We start from the raw sequence: 19,054 nt of genomic DNA on the forward strand, positions 1-19,054 counted from the left end.
TTGATGAGGCAAAATCGAGTTTTATCAATTGCCATGCCAGCATCTGCACCTTCAATACTATCAAATCAATACAAGCACGTTGTTGACATATGATTGCCATGCGCATGATCGGACACCACTGATTTTGAGCTTATATATGATCTGCGTTTCTTTCCTCACACCATGCGTTAACTTTTTTCAAGTAAAGATGGTTAATTTTCACCAATAAGATTAATAAAATTCAAATAAATGAATAAAATATTAAGAAAATAAATGTAAATCATTTGTTTGTTGTAAACAATTTTTGCTGTGAGCAATTTGCAATTAAAGGAAAAAAAAAAAGAGGGGGGGGGGGAAGCACCATAAGATACAAAATTTAATATGGTATGATAAATTTTATGACTATACATTCTTTTTGAAAATTCAATAATTGAAAGTGGCAAATTTGAACCTAGGAGATCTTTGTTGAGAACACCAAGAGGTGTTAGTTGAGCTACAAAACTCTTGATTTCTATGACTATATTAATTAGCAACACAAATCAAAATCTACCATTAATAATATTGATTACAATACAAACTCTCACAAATATAAACTAAACCCTAATTCAGAAATACACCAAAAGTGCTCCACACTAACACACTAGACAAAGTCTTGTCTTCTAATACTTCCACACGAATATATTTAGCCTTAAAAGAACTAGCAAACTACTATATATTAAAAAAAAAAAAATCATTTTGTTTTTTTTCTAAGAGTTTTCGTCTCTTTAAAATCAAGAATACCTCGTGGGTCAAAAAAATCAAATCATTCATAGGACATTCCAACTCCTACTTCTTGATGGACAATGAACACTATATTACCTCCTTGATAAGAGATAGACTTTCTTTCCACATTAAAAATACTTAAATTCCTAACTATGCCCAATTATGAATATGAGTTGATTTCCAACAAATCTCCACAATGAATCAACTAAACAAAACTTCGTATTCTACCTCTCACACACATATTTCAACCCAAAGCAAACTAATAAACTCTTATAAGAGTCTTCTCGTCACCCCATGTAGGTCACAACCTATATATTTAATTTCAAACTCTATTTAACTTATACTTCAATTCCTCTTAGACAAGGAATATTAAAGTATTTATTTTATAAGCAACAATTTTTCCTTCTACACAAAATTTGAATCAACTTCAGAAAATTTTATTATTGATATATGGTCAAGTTTCTTATTATAAATTGATCAACCATGTTATTTATTTATTCATTTATTGTTGAAAAGCTAATTTTTATTTATTTATTTTAGTTAGCATGTTTAAAAAACAATTTTGAAAGCAAGACTTAGTGAGCGTTTGGATTCAAATTATTCTCCTGCGTTTGACCATTTTTTTTTTTTTTTTTTTTTTTTCCGAACTAGTGCCTCTTGGGACATGAACAGAGCATTTAGGCCAATGAACAAACCCGCGCCTCTACAGTAACTTTTTTATTTTTTTTTTTTTTTGTTTTCAGTTTTCAGTTTTCAGCAAAATAAGCAATATCCAAACGCACCCTTACACTCAACTCATCAGTTCAATAAAAATAATGACTTGAGTTTTTTTTTTTTTTTTGAGAAACAAACACACATACAAGAGAGAAGGAAAGGGGTTCTAACACAAAAGCACACCACAACTCCACTTAAAAGCTATGATAACTTTTAAGGGATGGTGGGATAAGTTATACTACACACAACATACTCTCTTAAGCAATGTAGGGCAATTGCCTTTTTTTTTTTTTTTGTTATAAACAAACACACACACAAGGGAGAGGAAAAAAGGTTTTAACACAAATGCACACTACAATTCTACTCAAAAATCATGATAACTTTTAAGGGATGGTGGGTAAGTTATATTATACACAACACACTCTCTTAAGCAATGTGATACAATTACCAATTCTTTTTTTTTTTTCTTTTTTTTTTGAAAAACAAACACACACACACACGTACAGGAGAGAGGGAAATGAATTTTAACACAAAGGCATACCACAAGTCCACTCAAAAGTTATGATAACTAACCCAAGCAACTTGATTTGTTTATAGCTAAATAATATGAAGAAAAGGCATCTATGAGTTAAGAGTCTTAAAATTTCAATAGTATTTTGAGCATCTCCCCATGAATGAGTATGGCCCAAGGAAGTCGATTTCGTACCGTACTGGTTGGAATGGCCGGTATTTACCGTAACGGCACATACACTGGTACAAGAACACTGGTGTTTCATGCCGGTTCAAATATCGATCATATCAGACTCATTTTGGCCGTACCGGGTTGTATACTGGATTTCGGCCAAAAAATGAAAGTTGGCCAGTAACTAAAATTCAAACAAATAAAAAAATATATAAATGGAAAAGAAAATAAAAATAACCCACATATTGTTGTTGCCACTGATTTTCTAGCACTGGTCCCACTCTGCCGTCGTCCTTGTCTACTCTTCTTCTTCCTCTTGCACTTCTCTCGACTCTTGCACTTCTTTTAAATGCATACTAAGACTTTCTTTTGTTTTTATAAAAAGCAAAGTATCTTTATTTCGTGTGGTGGTGTGGCGAGTGTGCCTTGACACTTACCCACGTGAACAAAGTACTAACATTTCAAAGTTACAACTTCCAAAGAGTTTTTTTTTTTTTTTTAGAACTCAAGTTTCAAAAAAAATATAATGCAAAACTAATTAATTTTTTTATATACATGTGATCTGCCAGTGACTAAGGCTGTCCATGCGGCCCACCAACCTGCTCAACTCGGTCGACCCGCCTGCGTCTGACCCGCCGTCACCCAATCCGACAACTTCGGCTGTCGAACGTAGGTTCCGAACTCTCTAACTCGACCCCACGTGGGTCAGTTGTCGGTTTTTTGTTTCAAAATCCATGACACCTGACCCAAACCGAAACCTTTATCCTTTCCGGTGAATTAATACAAATTTCAGACCAAATCCGGCGAAATCTCGTCGAGATTCATCGAGATCTCGCCGTTATCCGACGAAATCTAGGCCAGATCTGACCAGATTAGCCGGGTCGGTTTCGAGTCAAATTTCCATCCACTCAAATCATTTGGGTCAAGTCCAGGTTGGGCACAAACCCAACCCGACCTGACCCATGGACAATTACCAGTGACTATCAAATCTACATCATCATCGTCTTTTCTTTCTTTTTTTTTTTTTTTTTTTTTTTTTTTTTTTTTGTTGTTGAATTACATCATCATTATCAAAGTAGATTGCATATTATTTTAATTAACTAACATTTCAATTAGGGGTTAACATATTAAATGAGACATAGATTTATAATTTTAAATATTTTTAAGGAAATATATTTTTTTTTACTATTGAACATATAAATATTTATATTTATTAATTTTTATATATAATTGTATCAAATTAGCGGTAATCCCAAAATAGTACACTAGTATCAAGCGGTATCAAAATATTTCATTTTCCTAACCAAACTAAAATAGCTTCCGATATGGTATTGACTCCCTTTGTAAGGCCACATGTACATGTCAATATCATCATATCAAGGTCCATAGTTTCCGTATTTCTAAAAGGAAAGTGCTAAATTTATTAATTTTACTTAAAATAGAAAAATAATTAAAAATTTATGATATAGAGAGATTATAAGACAATAAAAATAAAATTACTTACAAGTAAAAACAAGGGCAAAGGTATATACAAGCCTGGGGGCTATGACCCCCCCCCCCCCAAACTTTTCAAGAAATGTTAATAAGAAAACTGTTAGGTTCTAAGTACTTAGGAATTTATGTATTAGAACTCTAATGTGTAATGTTGGCAAACCATGATCAAAACAGGTTGTTTAGTCTTGTTTAGACTTGCTCAAAGTTGTGTCTTTTATGTAAAGTTGGAATTGAGCTGTTGCATAATTAAGTGTGCATTTCGGCCTGGCTCGATCGATCGAATCTTGGGCAGAATGCGTTTTTTTGCAGAATTTCAACTCAACCCTAGCTCATTAAAACGTTTAAGGTTTTATGTTTTGCCCTAGGTATATAAGGCAAATTCTAACCATGTTTTAGAGGTTGCTCATATTGCTGTTTGTGTGAATCTCGTGAGATCTGTGAAGAGCTTTCCTTTACACAAGCTTAGGACTATCAAGGAGGAGATTTCTTTAAGAACTTGATGATCATTCAGTTGCTGTCATAAGTGCTTAAAGATACACAAGCTAGAGTGCTTATACTTGCGGTAGAATCCAAGAAAGAAGGAGTCCGTGGTCTCGGAGCTTGCACGTGATTGTATCAGTAAGTTTCTACTAGTAGGTAGCAATAAGATGTTAGTAATCTAAGTCGCTATTGTAAAATTTCGATTCTTTCATAGTAGATTTGCTTTTTACCTTAAGGATAGTTAGGTTAAATCCTCCCCAGGTTTTTTTACCGATTTGGTTTTCCTGGATCATTATGTCATTGTGTTATTTATATTTCCGCTGCTATACATGATATGATTATTTGATTGTGATAACCTAGATTTGAAATTTGGACTAAATAATAACTTGGCTAATTAACTAGATTAATCCAATTGTGTTTTAAGAGGTATAAAAAACAAACAAAAACATTATATTTCTCTTTGTGGGTGCACAAAAAACTTTGCATGAGTAATTAGGAGATACAAGACTCATGAGAATCTTTACCATGCATCATCGTCCTTCTAGAGTATTCGTTAATACATTATTTGATTCTGGTTGATCAGAAGAAGTTGCCTTGGATTGGTCTCTCCCTATGAAAAAGGCTGGTCGTTTGGGAGTTGGAAGGTTCACAGTTTCAATATCAAACATCTTGATAACATTCATCATGGTAGGGCGATCACCTGGATTCTCTTGTACACATAATAGGCCAATATTTACACACTTTACAAATTGATTTGCAATACAAGTATCTTGTAGGGTCTCGTCCATTAAATCCAAAACCTTTTTGTCTGTCCACAGTCTCCATGCCTGTGACAATAAAATTGGTATGAATAAAAAAATGACCAAAGCGTAACTGGTACACAATCTAGCTAATATGAATTGAAAAAAATGATCCTATAATTAAGAAAATTAAGCACACTTACATAACCTAGAAGGCTCATTGCTTGTTCTGACTGATAAAAACTTGTGTTCTTTTTTCCACTTATAATCTCAAGTAGAACTACTCCAAAACTGAAAACATCAGATTTGACAGAAAAAATTCCTTCTAATGCATACTCTGGGGAGATATAGCCACTGCATTGCAATGGTCATAATAAATTATAATATTAGCAAGGAAATTATGGGCATATTCTCAAAATAATGTTTTAGGATTTAAGATTTTCAAAATGTTGTTTTGATAGACAAGATATGCCATAATATGTAATAACATAAACAACTGACTACAATAATCATGTTGTTTGTAAGAAACATACTATGTTCCAACTATTTTAGTTGTGTTTGCCTCAGTTTGTGTGCCACCAACAATCCTTGCCAATCCAAAATCAGATATTTTGGGGTTCATTTTCTGATCTAGAAGAATGTTACTGGTTTTCAAATCTCTATGAATGACCCTTAATCTAGAGTCGTGGTGAAGATAAAGAAGTCCTCGAGCGATTCCCCAAATGATGTTGAAACGCATCTCCCAATCCAAAAGTATGCTTTGCTTTTGATCTTGCAAGTTTTCATTTCCATTTCAAAAAACGGTTTTAATAACTATAATAAGCAATCAATTACTAAAATAAGAAACAATGTGAACATAACATGGATAGTAAAATATTAGGGAGTAGGTTTAAAAACTAACCAAATATAAAGAAGTCTAAACTTTTATTCGGCATGTACTCATAAAGTAAAATTTTTTCAGTCCCTTTTATGCAATATCCATAGAGTTTGACAAGGTTTCGATGTTGAAGTCTTGCAATCAATACCACTTCATTCTTAAATTCTTGTAAACCTTGACTCGAGACACTTGAAAGCCTCTTTACTGCAATTTCTTGACCATTTGGAAGTTTACCCTGTGACCGAAATTCCAATAGACAATATTACCATTAACCAAAAACTATTTGCATGATATGAACATTAATGACCAATAAATGTTGCTGAAATTACCTTGTAAACAGGCCCATAGCCTCCTTCTCCAAGCTTGTTTTCATTTGAGAAGTTATTTGTAGCAATTAGCATGCTTTCCAAATCAAAAAAAGGAACATCTATGCCTTCTTCATCTTCTTCTTTGAACTCACTTAAGTCTATCAAAGCTTGGACATCTTCACTGTCTAACATCCTTTGTGTTCGATTTCTTTGATCAATTTTTCTATTTTCTAAATTCAAAAGATACTTCTGTCTTAGTTCACATCTTAATCACATGGAAGAACTTATAAATATTTGTATTCATATTCAAATTGACAAAAACTATAAACTGTGCATAGCTTGCGTTTTGTAAGGTAGTTACCTTGTCTCTTGGCTATGTTTCTATACCATACGTAAACAGAACTAACGGCACAGAGAATACTCACACTAGTTATTCCAATAATCAGAAGCAATATCACCCACTTTTCTGATGGCAAAGAATAGACAGGAAAGAAAAAATACTTGTCATACTTTAATAAAATGAATGTGAACAAAAGCATCTTAAATCATATTTTGTTGTCATGAACATGCGCAAATGATTGGTTTAAACGATGATAATTAGCAGGATTCAATTGATGTTAATTGTTTTCATCAATTGTGTAATTATAATGTTATTGTTGTGCAAAATACAAACTTTGCAGTGACGTAGGCAGAACTCTTTTTTAGGAGGCAACCTTTAGGACAAAAATGAAATTGTATATATGAAACTCAAATCAGACATAAATGTGTACGCACTTGCTTGCGCACGCATACACACAATATATACTATCTTTCATATAAAATTGAATAAGTCATATATTATTGAGTAATGGCAAAATCTGTGAGTTTTATTTTAAAAAATTGATTTTAAATTGAACATTTATATGATATTCGTAATGTTAAGATCAATGAGTTTAATTTAATAATGTGCTATGAGATGATTTTTGCTTTATTGAAACTTTTAATTTCTTGAACATATAAATTGTTATTTTTGAAAAATAACGAACATTTATCATTCATAATACTAACAAACTTATGGAATACACTAGTTGCCTTGCATATATAAAAGTATTTGACCCACAAATAACAAAGAATACATCAATTAAAAATCATTTTAGGAAATACTATCATTCCAATCTATTTCTCGAAAAACTTAATTTTCTTTTAAATTGACATGTCATGTAAGATTGCACTCTAACTCTTTACTATCCCAAATCTCAACAAACTATATACTAAAAAATAAGAAAAAATAAAAATAAAAATAAATAAATTGAACAAAAAAATTATTTTATTCAAGAAAATTATGATAACTAAGTACGTTAAACACACAAACCAAAAAGTGCATTGTTGGAATTTGGTTACAAAACCTAAAACTCAGACAATATTTTTATCGCTCAAATCAAATAGGAACTTTATTTTAGAATTGGCATTGAAATTTCTTTAGCTTGTGCCTTATGGAAAATTATATTAAAACCACTGAAGATTTGTTATGCATATTTTCATAAAAACAATGAATTTAAGGACTTTTATAAAAAATTTATAATTTACTTGTAATCTTATTATTTTGTATGTGATATTACAATTTCTTAACATTTTTCAATTTCCTTAAAAGACTTTTTTTGTTTTTATTAGGTGGGGTTCATATCTTTTTAGAGGCCAAACTCTGACAAATAGCATGACACTGTAAATTATTAAAAATAATTTATAAATAACATGATATAATATAATATATATATATATATATATATATTATTGGGACTATGGGGCCATTGCCCCCCTTAGTACCAATATAGCTCCATCCCTTACAAAACTATTATATATAACATATAACATTTATTGCTTGGTATAAGCAATTTTTTGAATTTTAGGAAAGACCTCCCCCAACTTCTTTCTTTTTTTTTTTCTTCTTTTTTTTTTTTTTTTAATTTTTTATGAGAGAACTCCTAACTTCTAAGTTAGAATAAAAAGTGATTACAGGTAAGTAAATGAAAACTTTGGCAAAGCAGGATTTATTCTTACATAAAAGATATTATAGTCTATATAGACAAAGTGAAATGGAGAGGGTCTATTTAAAGGGTAGCGGGGTAGGGTCTATTTTATGGTTCGTTTGATACCCGTGGATTTTTTGTGATTATTATGGTTAGGTTTTGTTGGAATGATGTAGATTAAATGACTTTTGTATTGGCTCTTAAAGATTCCATGGTCGATTGAGTTCACAATATAATACTGTAGGATATAAAATAGGGACTTATACCACATATTTTATAGAATTTAAAATCTAAGTTAAACAGGCAAAGTCCTAACATTGTGGTAAAGAAGCAAAGCATCCATTAACAAGGTAGAATTCTAACCTTTTCTACATTTTAACATTGCGCCATCCCATCGATAGCTAAAGGTGCAAAGACACCTCCTCTTTCCATCTCTTGCGGATTTGCAAGTCGAATGTGACCAATCATTGCATTTTGCAGATGAATTACAAATAGGCTCCAGTGGTGGCTCCCAAACAATCTCAACCTCATCTATAACTTCAGTTGAAATTTCAGAACTAAAGTTTCTTGGACTAGTTAAATCAAATGGCAACGAATGGTTGAACCGCAGATTTCCACTGTCATTAACTTGGATTAAAAAGCTTCGTGTATCTGGATCAATACTAGCGACTCGATATGTGCCACTTGGTGCAATGAAACTAACCTGGCCTGAGGTAGTATTGCAATTGAAACTGAAGTAATTCGGATCACCACAACTTGGTCCAGTGCTCAATGGATAGGGGATCATGTTTATGCCGCAAGGCTCACAACTTTGTACAGCCGATTCTACACATGTATCAAGTGTCAATAGCCATTAAATACATGAGTTATAATTAGCGCTATTTAACATGAACTTCAAAGTTCAAACTTGTGACTTTTCTAGCTTTGTAGTACTGCTTTGAGCTTCCTACATGTCAAATCCATAAATGTATTTTATGTGATATGTCAAATCCATCTGTTGACACCTTGACAACCTATTAGCGGTTGTCAAGGTAGAAACATGCTCTTGTCAAATTCATTATAAGGAATATTTTTCAGTTAGTACTACCATCTTTGACTCTTTAGTATGTCCACAGAATGTGGATGTCTTTTTAACATTTTGTCATTAGGCAAGGCCCGAAAAATAGGTTTTTAAGGGTCAATTTGTGATTGCAAAAATTATGGTTTAAATAGTACTTGGGCTAGTTTATTTCCTCCTCTAAACTTTAAAATCAAGCAATTTTTCCATAAATTTTTAGGAATTACCAAATATCCTTTATTGTTACTCTTTCACTTAAACTCAAAGAAAGTCCTGTGATTGCTAAAAGGAAAATGTTTGGCTATAATTTCATTCAATATCTTTTTAATGGATGCGGATTTCACAAATCCACCATTGGATTACATTTATTTTTATATCCTCCATGCTTACAAAATTTCCTAAAGAGCTATGTTATTAATCAAATGTTTAAATTTTTAGTTGTAATTGTGTTGAATATATAAAGAACATGCAATTACAATCCAATGGTTAGGTTTTCAAAAAAACAAAGTTTGGCTATAAACTTAGTTTTAGCCTAAATCTATAACTTCACTTAATATCTTTTTTGGATGTGAATTTTGACAGCACCACAACTGGATTATATTTTTTTCTAATATCTTCCATACTTGCAATTGTTTTTTTAGAAGATTAAAGATCAATAGATATGTCATCAATTAATTTTTTAAATTGCAAATTTTTTTACTCATGCGTTAAGAGCATAAAGAACATGTAATTCAAACTTTGTTATTTTCAAAATATGTAGCCATGTTAATTTTGTTTTTGAGAGGTGTAGACAAACTTTGTCCTTCCTAAAATATTCCATTATGTAATGTCTAAATGACAAAATTTGACCACAAACTTGTTTGTAGCCAATGACTACAACTCTATTTAGTATATTTTTATTGGATGTGAATTTTGAAAAATCTATTGTTGGTTAACATTTTTTTTTATATCCTTCATAGTTGCAAAATTTCTATAAAATTAAAGATCAATAGTTATGCCATAAATCAAATATTTAAATTTCAAGTTTTTTAGTCTAAAATTATGCATAAAAAAATAAGTTTATGGATTGAATAGTAAATAACATTTAATTGGCACAAAATTTGACATGCATACGTGTAATCAAGAAAATAAAGAGCATATAATTCAATAATTAAGATTTTCAAAATATATAATCATGTTAATTATATTAGTAAGAGTTGTAGTCATTAGTTTATGGGTACAACCAAGTTTGTAGTTAAACTTTATCCATGTCTAAAATACACCAATTTATACTACATTTATATAAAATATAAAAGGCCAAAGGCCTTGTAGCTGAATTGGCACCTCTCCATGCACAAAATGCTTGGGGGTCTAGAGGGAAAAGGATTCGAACTGCGAGGTTAGCAGCATATTGTAATTATCTCTCAAAAAAAAAAAATATATATATATATATATATATAAAAGTCAAGGTGTAGCATTAAATGTTGCTAAACTCTTATTATGCCAATTCATTTGCCACATAATCATCTTTCTCTTATTTATTTTTTACTCCTAACTTTTTTCTCAATAATATATATATATATATATATATATATGAATAGATTGATTTTACACATTCATCTTGGCGTGATTTTAAATTTATATATAATTTTGCTTTTATATACATACTTTAATTTAGATGTTCATAACTTTCTTTAAAAAAAAAAAATGATCATAACTAAGCAATGAAATTAATAAAAAATCAAATAAAAAAACATTATCTAAACTATATAAAATAATGGAAGTCTTGCAATAAATTTTACATAACGCCTTTGTTGCACCATGTCATTAATATTTTTTTCCTTTTTTTTTAAATTTTTTTGGAATTTTCACTTTGTTCAACCTTTAATCTTTTCCAACCATTGTCTTCTTTGTTCAATCTCTAATCTCCTCCAATCATTGCCTTCTTAAATTTTTCATCCAATTATCTTTATGGATTTTTAAATTTTCTCCATTGTATCTTCTTAAATTCTAATGTTTCACTTTGTTTAAACTTTCATCTACTTCAACCTTTCCTCTTCTATCTTAATTTTCATATAAATTTCTTTTTACTTCTTTCGACTTCTCTTCCATATTCCTTCCAAGTTGTCCATGACAAAAAAGTCAATGCTCTTTCTCTCTTTCTTCGATTTGTTTCTTTTGGTGGAATCTTTATTGTTTCAATAATTTTTTTTTTTTTTTACCACTAATGGTTCTTTTTGTTATTCTTGATTTAATTTTCAAATCACATTTAGGTGCATAGGCTTTTATGCATATTTAGATGTTTTGGTATTCCAATTTCTAATCACAGGTTCTTTCTCTTCATCCCATTGGTTTGATTTGATTTAAATTAATAACTACTTGTTTTGCAAGTTAGCATTTGAGTTTTTATAGTGATCCATTTAGATATTAAACTATGAGACTTTACTATGTGTTATTTATTTTTTAATTTTTTTGGGTGAACAAATTTATAGTTTTTGTAAATAAAGTACTTTCGGTAGTTGTATTAGAAGTATTCTATAAGGCCACTTATTTACACAAAAGCAAAGTCCAGTCAAACTAAAATAATTAGATAAGTGATATATTTTAGCTTTTGCAATTGTATTTTCATTATTATTTTTATTATTTTCACAATGATGTATATATAAACTTAATTATGAGATTTTGCTAATAATTGTTTATTTGATAATATTTTTGGGTGGATGATGTAGCTTTTGCCAAGAAAATAATCTTAATAGATTATCAATAACAAATTGTTTTCCTAATTGGTCCAGTTAATCATTGTTGGACAACAATTGATATGTTATTTTGTTTGTTTGCAAAGCATCTTCATATGGGTATGTTTTGATTTTGTGTGTGTATGTATATATATATATATCAAGAAAATTCACTCATAAAATAAGTAGATGAAAATTTTAATATAAAAAGAAAGTAATATATATATATATATATATATTTACAGAGAACACAAAGTTTCATTAGTTTTTTTAAAAAAGCAATATGAAATTATTAATTTATTTATTTCGGTTAAAAAAAATCCTTGCCCTTGGTGTAGACAAGATTATCACCAATTGGTTATAATGATTATCACCAAAATAGCAATTAGTTTTTGGTGTAGACAAAAATTTTTTAACCCCAAATCTCTTGCTCGATGATAAGAAACTTTACGAATCGAATTAAATAGAACTAAGGTATTTTTTGGATTTTACTTATTTAGTAAGGGTATTTTAGATATTCCATAATAGAATATTCCACAAATTAAAAGATTCCGTTGGGTTTCAAGTGAGAGAGTTGTAGGGGTAGTTATTGCTTGCTTCCAAAACTTAAGGGGGGAATAGCCTGGTTTTAATGTTTAGGGGAGGAATTGTGAACTACCCCAAACATCAAGGGGAAAATGTGATGTAGGAGCACAATCATAAATTATTTAAAAAAATTTATTTTGGATTTTCTTTGGATTATTCCACATTTTAAGTTTTTATTTATTTAGTTTGAGTTATGATAGGGATTAGTTTAGTATTTGGATTACTAAAGATTAGTATTTAGTTCATTTAAGATTGGTTTCATAGATGCTATCTTTATCTCTTGATTTTTTGGAAACTCTACAAAATCTTGGATGATTGAACTCATACTATTTTTTTAATTAATAAAATTCATTTTGAACAATTGTTTGTGTTTGGTGGTGATTTCAAACAATTTTGGCACTGTTCTATTCCTCCAACCAAATGCTTTTTTCCCTTTTTATATTGAGGTCATCTTATATATTTCTAATGTCATTTCTACATCTACTTTAGTGAAAAATGGCTAATTATTATTTCGCACTTCTAGATAATTATAAACTACTTCAAAGATTATCAAGACTAGTAAATATTCATATTGTTCAAGAAAGTTGAATATTTTTTTACAATAATTCAATGCGGGAATATCGATATTTTAAAAATGTCTATATTTTATTACATAAAAGTGTACGTGAAAAAAGAGATAATGCAAGAAAATCTAAACCTGTTAAAGAATATCCATACTTTAACTATGATGTAAAAGAAGGTGGAAAGTATTGCACGTGAAACAATCAAAACCCTGCTGAAAAACAGCAGGTGATTGCAATTTTAAAAACTCAGTAAAAGCATGCAAACCCATGTGAAAAGGATTTGTACCTATATCAGATATCGCCACACGGACGGAAATGCTCTGGACGGAATAGCTGTTGTTACCTTCGGCATACTCTCGAAGATCAACTGGATCTTGCGTCAAAATATAGCAAGTATTAGTGTCATTGTCATAGGAATAAACCCTGCAGTCGCACCTTTTAAGACACTTCGTTTTGCCAGCCGATTCGTCTTTGACCGAAACTGGCTTTAAGTTACTGTCGGTATCGTCCCAACTCATTGCGTATACGGGAAAAAACATATCGTTTTCGCCACATGACACTGAGCTTCTGGCGCACCCATTTGAAAAATCTCCAGAATGCCACTTCTCTGGTGCATTGGGCTTGAACCCCGGCAAACATTTGCACACCAAGTTATTGTCTGGATCACAAACACCATAGTTTCCGCAATAGTTATACAGATTACATTTGTTATCCGGCTCTGCCATTATCAAGGACCAATTCATACCTTTCACATCCCACCTCCAATACTGCAACTTCCCACTAAAATCCATCACAATCCTTGCAGCAAAATTCCTTGAAAGATTTCGTAATTTAGCATCCATTTGGTCTGAACTAAACCGATTACAGTAAATTATAAAATCTTTGTAAATGGACCCGGAAATATAAAAACTAAAGCTCCCTTCTCCAGGGTCATCAGAGCCTTTCCAAGAAATCAAAGACAACATCGAGTCTTGATTCACATCCATGCCTGGAAGAAGTGTATGAGTTGAAGTGTTAAAGCTCTCCCACAGATTCGCATGCTGTCCAAAATCACCGAACACCAAGTTTCCCGAATTATTGAGAGTCAAAGTTCGGTTTCTACACGGACATGTTGACCCTCTAATATATGCAGACCAATATTCCTTTCCAGTCGTATCCAATGCCTTGAGCTCGCCATCTTCTGTAACGTTGAAAACTCCATTGGCATTGTTAATTGGGTAATCTCGGTTGGCAACCCATACAACTGTTCGGTTATCCCACTCGTGGTACCATATTCCAACATATCTTTTGTTCCCAGAGCTTCCAATAGGACTAAAGAATCCAAATTCGAACTTCCCTCCAGCCGAAACCAGAGTTTCTCCATTGTCGGTAATCCACTCTCCTTGTCTCAATGTGTCTCTAGCTTCACAATATGCATAAAAGGAACACAACAGTAGCACGTACAAGATCAACATGGAAGACAGCCTGCAGTTAGCAGACCATCTCAAAATATTGGTGCTTGTTCTCATTTTTTCCCTTTGGCTTACCATAAATATTAATGATTAAGAATATACAATATAAATAGAATTGTTTCTCTGTTTTCTGAATGTAAACGTAACATGAATGATAGATGAAGCTGCACAGTGGATTATTACGCCTCCTATGTTCGTTAGCATTTTAGAAGTTTGTGCGGACTTTGGCATATTCAGCCCATTTCATGTCGTTTGGGATGTAAACATTGTAATTTCCACAACTGCAATTTCCAGTTCCTAATCCTACAATATACAAAGAGCACGTTTGAGAACAGTTTATTTGGCTGAAATTAAAGATTTTTTGTTGAAAGTGTAAAAAAAAATAAAAATTAAAATTAAAAATTAAAGCAAACTGAATAGTACAATGAGACCCATGAATAATACTAGAACGTGCAACGGACCTGTGAATAGTACCAAAATGAAGCAAAAAACTAAAATAAACTAAAACTTCCATTAGCTTCCAAACGGAGTCTAATACAAAATTATAATATCACCACTAAGCTATAGTACAAATGACCCTTTTCCGATTGAAAGAACACAATTTAAAGGTATGATTGGAATTTAAAGTTCATTGAATACAAATAACTTCTTTATCTTTACCTCTATTAAAAAGAGGGAAGTAGCTCTATTTTGTGGAGCACTTTGTTAAGTACCTTGTGCTCACCACTCGCCAGGAGTAAGCCAAACGCAAGTAAAAATGCCTTGATGACAAAAGGCCGAATAACGGGTCTTCAAACTATTGTACATTTTTGTCGCCTTCTAATTTTGTTTTGAGAAAACCATTTTTAAAATTTCACTAAATTTATTTCTGATAATAACTTAATTTTGCACATTTATATCATTATTAGAAAACATTATCATATTTATTATAGTTAATTTTGGAATAATGCTAAATAATCAATTTTGTGCTTAATTAAATTCTAATGTGTGAATTTGTATTTTGTAGAATAATTAAATTCTAATGCGTGCAAAGAAAAGAGCTAATGGACTTTACTTTTACAAAGGCCATAATGAAGTCAAAGAAGGTCAACCCAATTAAATTCAAGTCCAATTCGAGCAAGGAATCAAAGGAAATTTGCACTAAATCTAAGTCCAATTCAGATTAGGATCCCAGCTTCACACCAATTAGTATTTGGAGCATAATTTTTGGCTCAAATGTCCAATTAAGATGATTCAAGTTGGGCTGGAAAGCTAACTTAAAGAGTTACAACTTTGTAGTTTACCAAAAGTCCGAATTCTGAGGTTAAATGGGCCAAAAACGTCAGTTAAGTGAAGTCTAAAAACTTGGAATTTTCTCCAAACGGGAATTCAACTTGTTATAGAATTCCTTAACCTATTTAAAGGCGCTTTAGGGCAAAATTCAGAGGGGAGCTACCGTAGAACATAATCTAGGTTTTCTTAAAGTTTCTTTATAATTTTTATAGTTTTATGTGTTATGGCTTGCTAAAAGCCTTGCTAAGGTAAGGAGATGAAACCCAACCGTTTATTGGTATGTTCTTAACAATTATTTATTGATTTTAATGCTTATGTTTTTATGTTTTTGATTGTTTTACTCATCTAAAAAAGTGTTTAGTTCTGTATAATCCTTTAATTTATCGTAGACTTCGGGCATATTAAATGCTTAGTATTCCCTATGAACTAATTCACTAGTTTTGTTTGGCCTAAAATCAATCAATTTCATAAAACTTCCTTAGACAATTAATTCTTAAGCTTTTATTGTTAAATCATCTGACTAAGATCATCATTCGTTTGAATTTTAGTTGAGTTATAAAATAAATATTGTTAAAACTACCAATAGATGTTTTATGTGTAGATCCCTAAACCTTAGCGCCTTAATATATTGTTATTTTCTCTCAACTTAAATTAACTTTACTAAACCATCAAAAATCTCTTCAATTAAACTTTATTATTTTAGTTTTATTCTTTTGTGGTTTGTTAATCAATTCCCTTTTCCCCGTGGATTCGACCTCGGACCTACTGAGTTATTACTTCGCAATAATCCTGCACTTGGGAGCATTATTTAAGTCGCAACAATTTCAGTCCTCTAACTTTTTTTTTATTCAATTAAATCATTTGAACTTCAAAATTAAGGCATTCAATTAGCATCTGTTGCATTTGGTTTGGTCCGTTTTGAAGAGGTTTTTTGCACCACACCTATAAGGTGTGGTTTCACCCTATCCATGACCACAGCTTAATTTTAGAGGGTAAAAACCAGTCTACAAAAGGTGCGATTAATTCAAGGTAGTCAAAGCCAAAAGGCGACCTTAAGGTGCCAAGGCCTCATATCGCCTGAGGCATCAAAAAGGCGCTAGCCCGAGTAAAGAAAGGCGCCAAATTCTTAATATATTTATTATACATGTACAACTTAAATCATATGTACCTAGTGTATAATAATATTATAATGAAGTGTTTTTAAATGTGTATCATGAATAAACTAGGTCTATCAAATTATTTCAAAATAGGATTAACATGGTTTAGGCTCTATTAGTTAGTTCTAACAATACGTTTTACAAAAGCTTCCATAAAAGAGTAAGTCTTACAAAAAAAAAATTGTAAATTAATTTAACTAACAGTAGGTTTTATAACATGCCTTTTGAAATTAATAATCTAAAAATAGGATTCACTACAAACTTCTATAAAAAAATAAAAAAAAAATAAAAAAACTTGAGGCTCTTGTCTTAGCGCCTTTTTCATGGCTTAAGGCGATTGCCTTGCTCGCCTAGGCTTTAAAGGCAAGCACCTCACTAAAGGCACCTCGCCTTAGAGCTTTTAAGGCGCCTTAGGGGTGCCACGCCTCGCCCAGGCGCCTAGGCAAGTGCTTGGCTCACCTTTGACTACATTGGGTTAATTTCGATTCGGTGCTGTAAGTTCGTTTATTTGGGCTAGGCTTTTAAAAATTATTATTCCAAGTTTTGGGCTTTTAGGCCTCTAAAGAATAGCATTTAAGCCCATTTTGACTTAATTATAACATATACACAGCCGTTCACCAAGTTCTATAACTATCTACAGATAATAATCATTCAAGCAGCTTTCTCAATGCTAAAATGACACATTAGCTTGGATAATAAAATAATAATATTAGCTTTTTCATTGCTAAAATCACAACAACAAGATAATCACCAATAACCACAATAGCAGGACATTATCAACTAAAATCACAACAGAATAATGGAACAATAGGATAATCAAGAAAAAAAATTACAATCTTTGAGCCCCAGAAACAAAATTAAATAGCAAATCTACTCATCAAAAAAAAAAAAAAATCATACAGCAATCCTCCTTAAAAAATTAAAAAAAAAAAACTCATAGAGACAATATTAAACAGCATGAATGAAGAAAAAAAAACCCTAGATGCAAAATCAAACACAAGCATGGTTAACTCAAAACAAAATCAAACATTAGTGAACTCAAAACAAATAAAAAATAGATTTAGAAAATACCCTAGAAGTCTTTGGTACTTTCAGATTTTGTCCTTTATGAGGCTAAATCTCTTAAAACACCCCTGAAATTGCAAGAAAATAACCCAAAAAACAAAGATTAGAATCACCAAATAAGTTGATCGGTGAACTAAAAAAAGCAAAAAAAATTAGGGATTAGGGTTTACCAAAGAAAGAGCTACATAACTGATAACTCTGCGGTGGAGAACTGAGAGGAGAGAGAGAGAGAGAGAGACTGATTGGCTTAGGAAGTGTTAGACTGTGAGAAGAATTTTTTTCAGAGGGTGAGAGAAAGTGAGACCGTGACTGCAGTGAGAGTGAGTTCTGAGATGAGAGAGAGGAGAGGCCAAGTACAAGTATTTTAGAATTTTAGTGAAGGGCTTAGGTGAAAATCTGAAAATAAGAGGGTAAAATGACCGTTTGTTTGGCGGGATTGGGCTGTGTGGTTGAGGGAGTTCAATGTGTGTGGCTGAGAGCAAGAGAGATGAAAACCAAAATGTCACTACAACATTTAAGAGGGTTGAAAACCAAAATGTCACTACAACATTTTATGTAACGGCTCCTCAGGAAACGTTTTCTAGTTTGATTTAAATGTACACCTTTGGTTTTCTTCTCCAAGGATTTTTCCTAGAAATTGCTGTTTACTGATTGTGTGAATCTATATGGTAGCTGTAGGTGATAATATTTATCCCTGCATTCCCATGAGTATTTCAAACTTGCCAGGAAACACACATGAAAGAGGGGGCTGGGGAAGACTTGACTTAACATCGTGAGGCACGGGTCTTTGTAGTCCAGTCATTTTTCTCTGCTAAAGCACTACACCGAAATTTTTGAATCATAACGACCAAGACTATCTTCCTCTCAAGAAAATGAGTATCAAATACTAGAAATGGCTTGATTCAATGTCAGGCTGACTAGGAAATCCTGATTGGTATTGCTTGCAATCGTGAATCACAAGGACCAAAACTTAAGCATTGATTAAGTTACACTTATGTATTCTCTCAATTTCATACTGCATATGTTAAAACCACTAATGCCAATCCACTAAGTTTGACTATTCAAGCCATTCCAACAAAAATAAAAAGTAGAAAAAAAGAAAAAACAAACAAGATACTGGACTGTACAAGATTGAGTACTATAAAGCG

General features: G+C 31.6%; 1 protein-coding gene across 3 annotated transcripts; it reads right to left on the bottom strand.

Moving 5' to 3' along the window:
• Positions 1-4,565: 4,565 nt before the first annotated feature.
• Positions 4,566-18,472, bottom strand: LOC115991690 (G-type lectin S-receptor-like serine/threonine-protein kinase At4g03230). 3 transcript variants are annotated; one of them, XM_031115543.1, is made up of 10 exons: positions 18,077-18,472; positions 17,913-17,974; positions 13,248-14,715; positions 8,406-8,867; positions 6,398-6,502; positions 6,058-6,266; positions 5,753-5,963; positions 5,385-5,622; positions 5,055-5,205; positions 4,566-4,938 (listed from the first exon to the last, which is right to left on the bottom strand). In XM_031115543.1, the coding sequence occupies exons 3-10, from the start codon at positions 14,488-14,490 to the stop codon at positions 4,642-4,644; spliced, it is 2,916 nt and encodes a 971-aa protein (XP_030971403.1). In that variant the 5' UTR covers positions 14,491-14,715; positions 17,913-17,974; positions 18,077-18,472; the 3' UTR covers positions 4,566-4,641. The 3 variants fall into 3 exon arrangements, with proteins under 3 accessions (XP_030971403.1, XP_030971404.1, XP_030971405.1); XM_031115544.1 differs by lacking the exon at positions 17,913-17,974; XM_031115545.1 differs by lacking the exon at positions 6,398-6,502 and having other exon boundaries at positions 18,077-18,470.
• Between the last annotated feature and the right edge of the window lie 582 nt (positions 18,473-19,054).

Source organism: Quercus lobata, chromosome 5, assembly GCF_001633185.2.
Source record: "Quercus lobata isolate SW786 chromosome 5, ValleyOak3.0 Primary Assembly, whole genome shotgun sequence".
NCBI lineage: Eukaryota > Viridiplantae > Streptophyta > Magnoliopsida > Fagales > Fagaceae > Quercus > Quercus lobata.

What these genes read in the sequence shown, in the direction of transcription:
- LOC115991690 (XM_031115544.1), bottom strand. Translation starts at nt 14,490, where the DNA reads ATGGTAAGCCAAAGGGAAAAAATGAGAACAAGCACCAATATTTTGAGA. An exon ending in AAACATAGCCAAGAGACAAG is followed by an intron (nt 6,267 to 6,397) that starts GTAACTACCTTA and finishes TTTTGAATTTAG; the next exon opens with AAAATAGAAAAATTGATCAA. An exon ending in TTTAGACTTCTTTATATTTG is followed by an intron (nt 5,623 to 5,752) that starts GTTAGTTTTTAA and finishes AAAACTTGCAAG; the next exon opens with ATCAAAAGCAAAGCATACTT.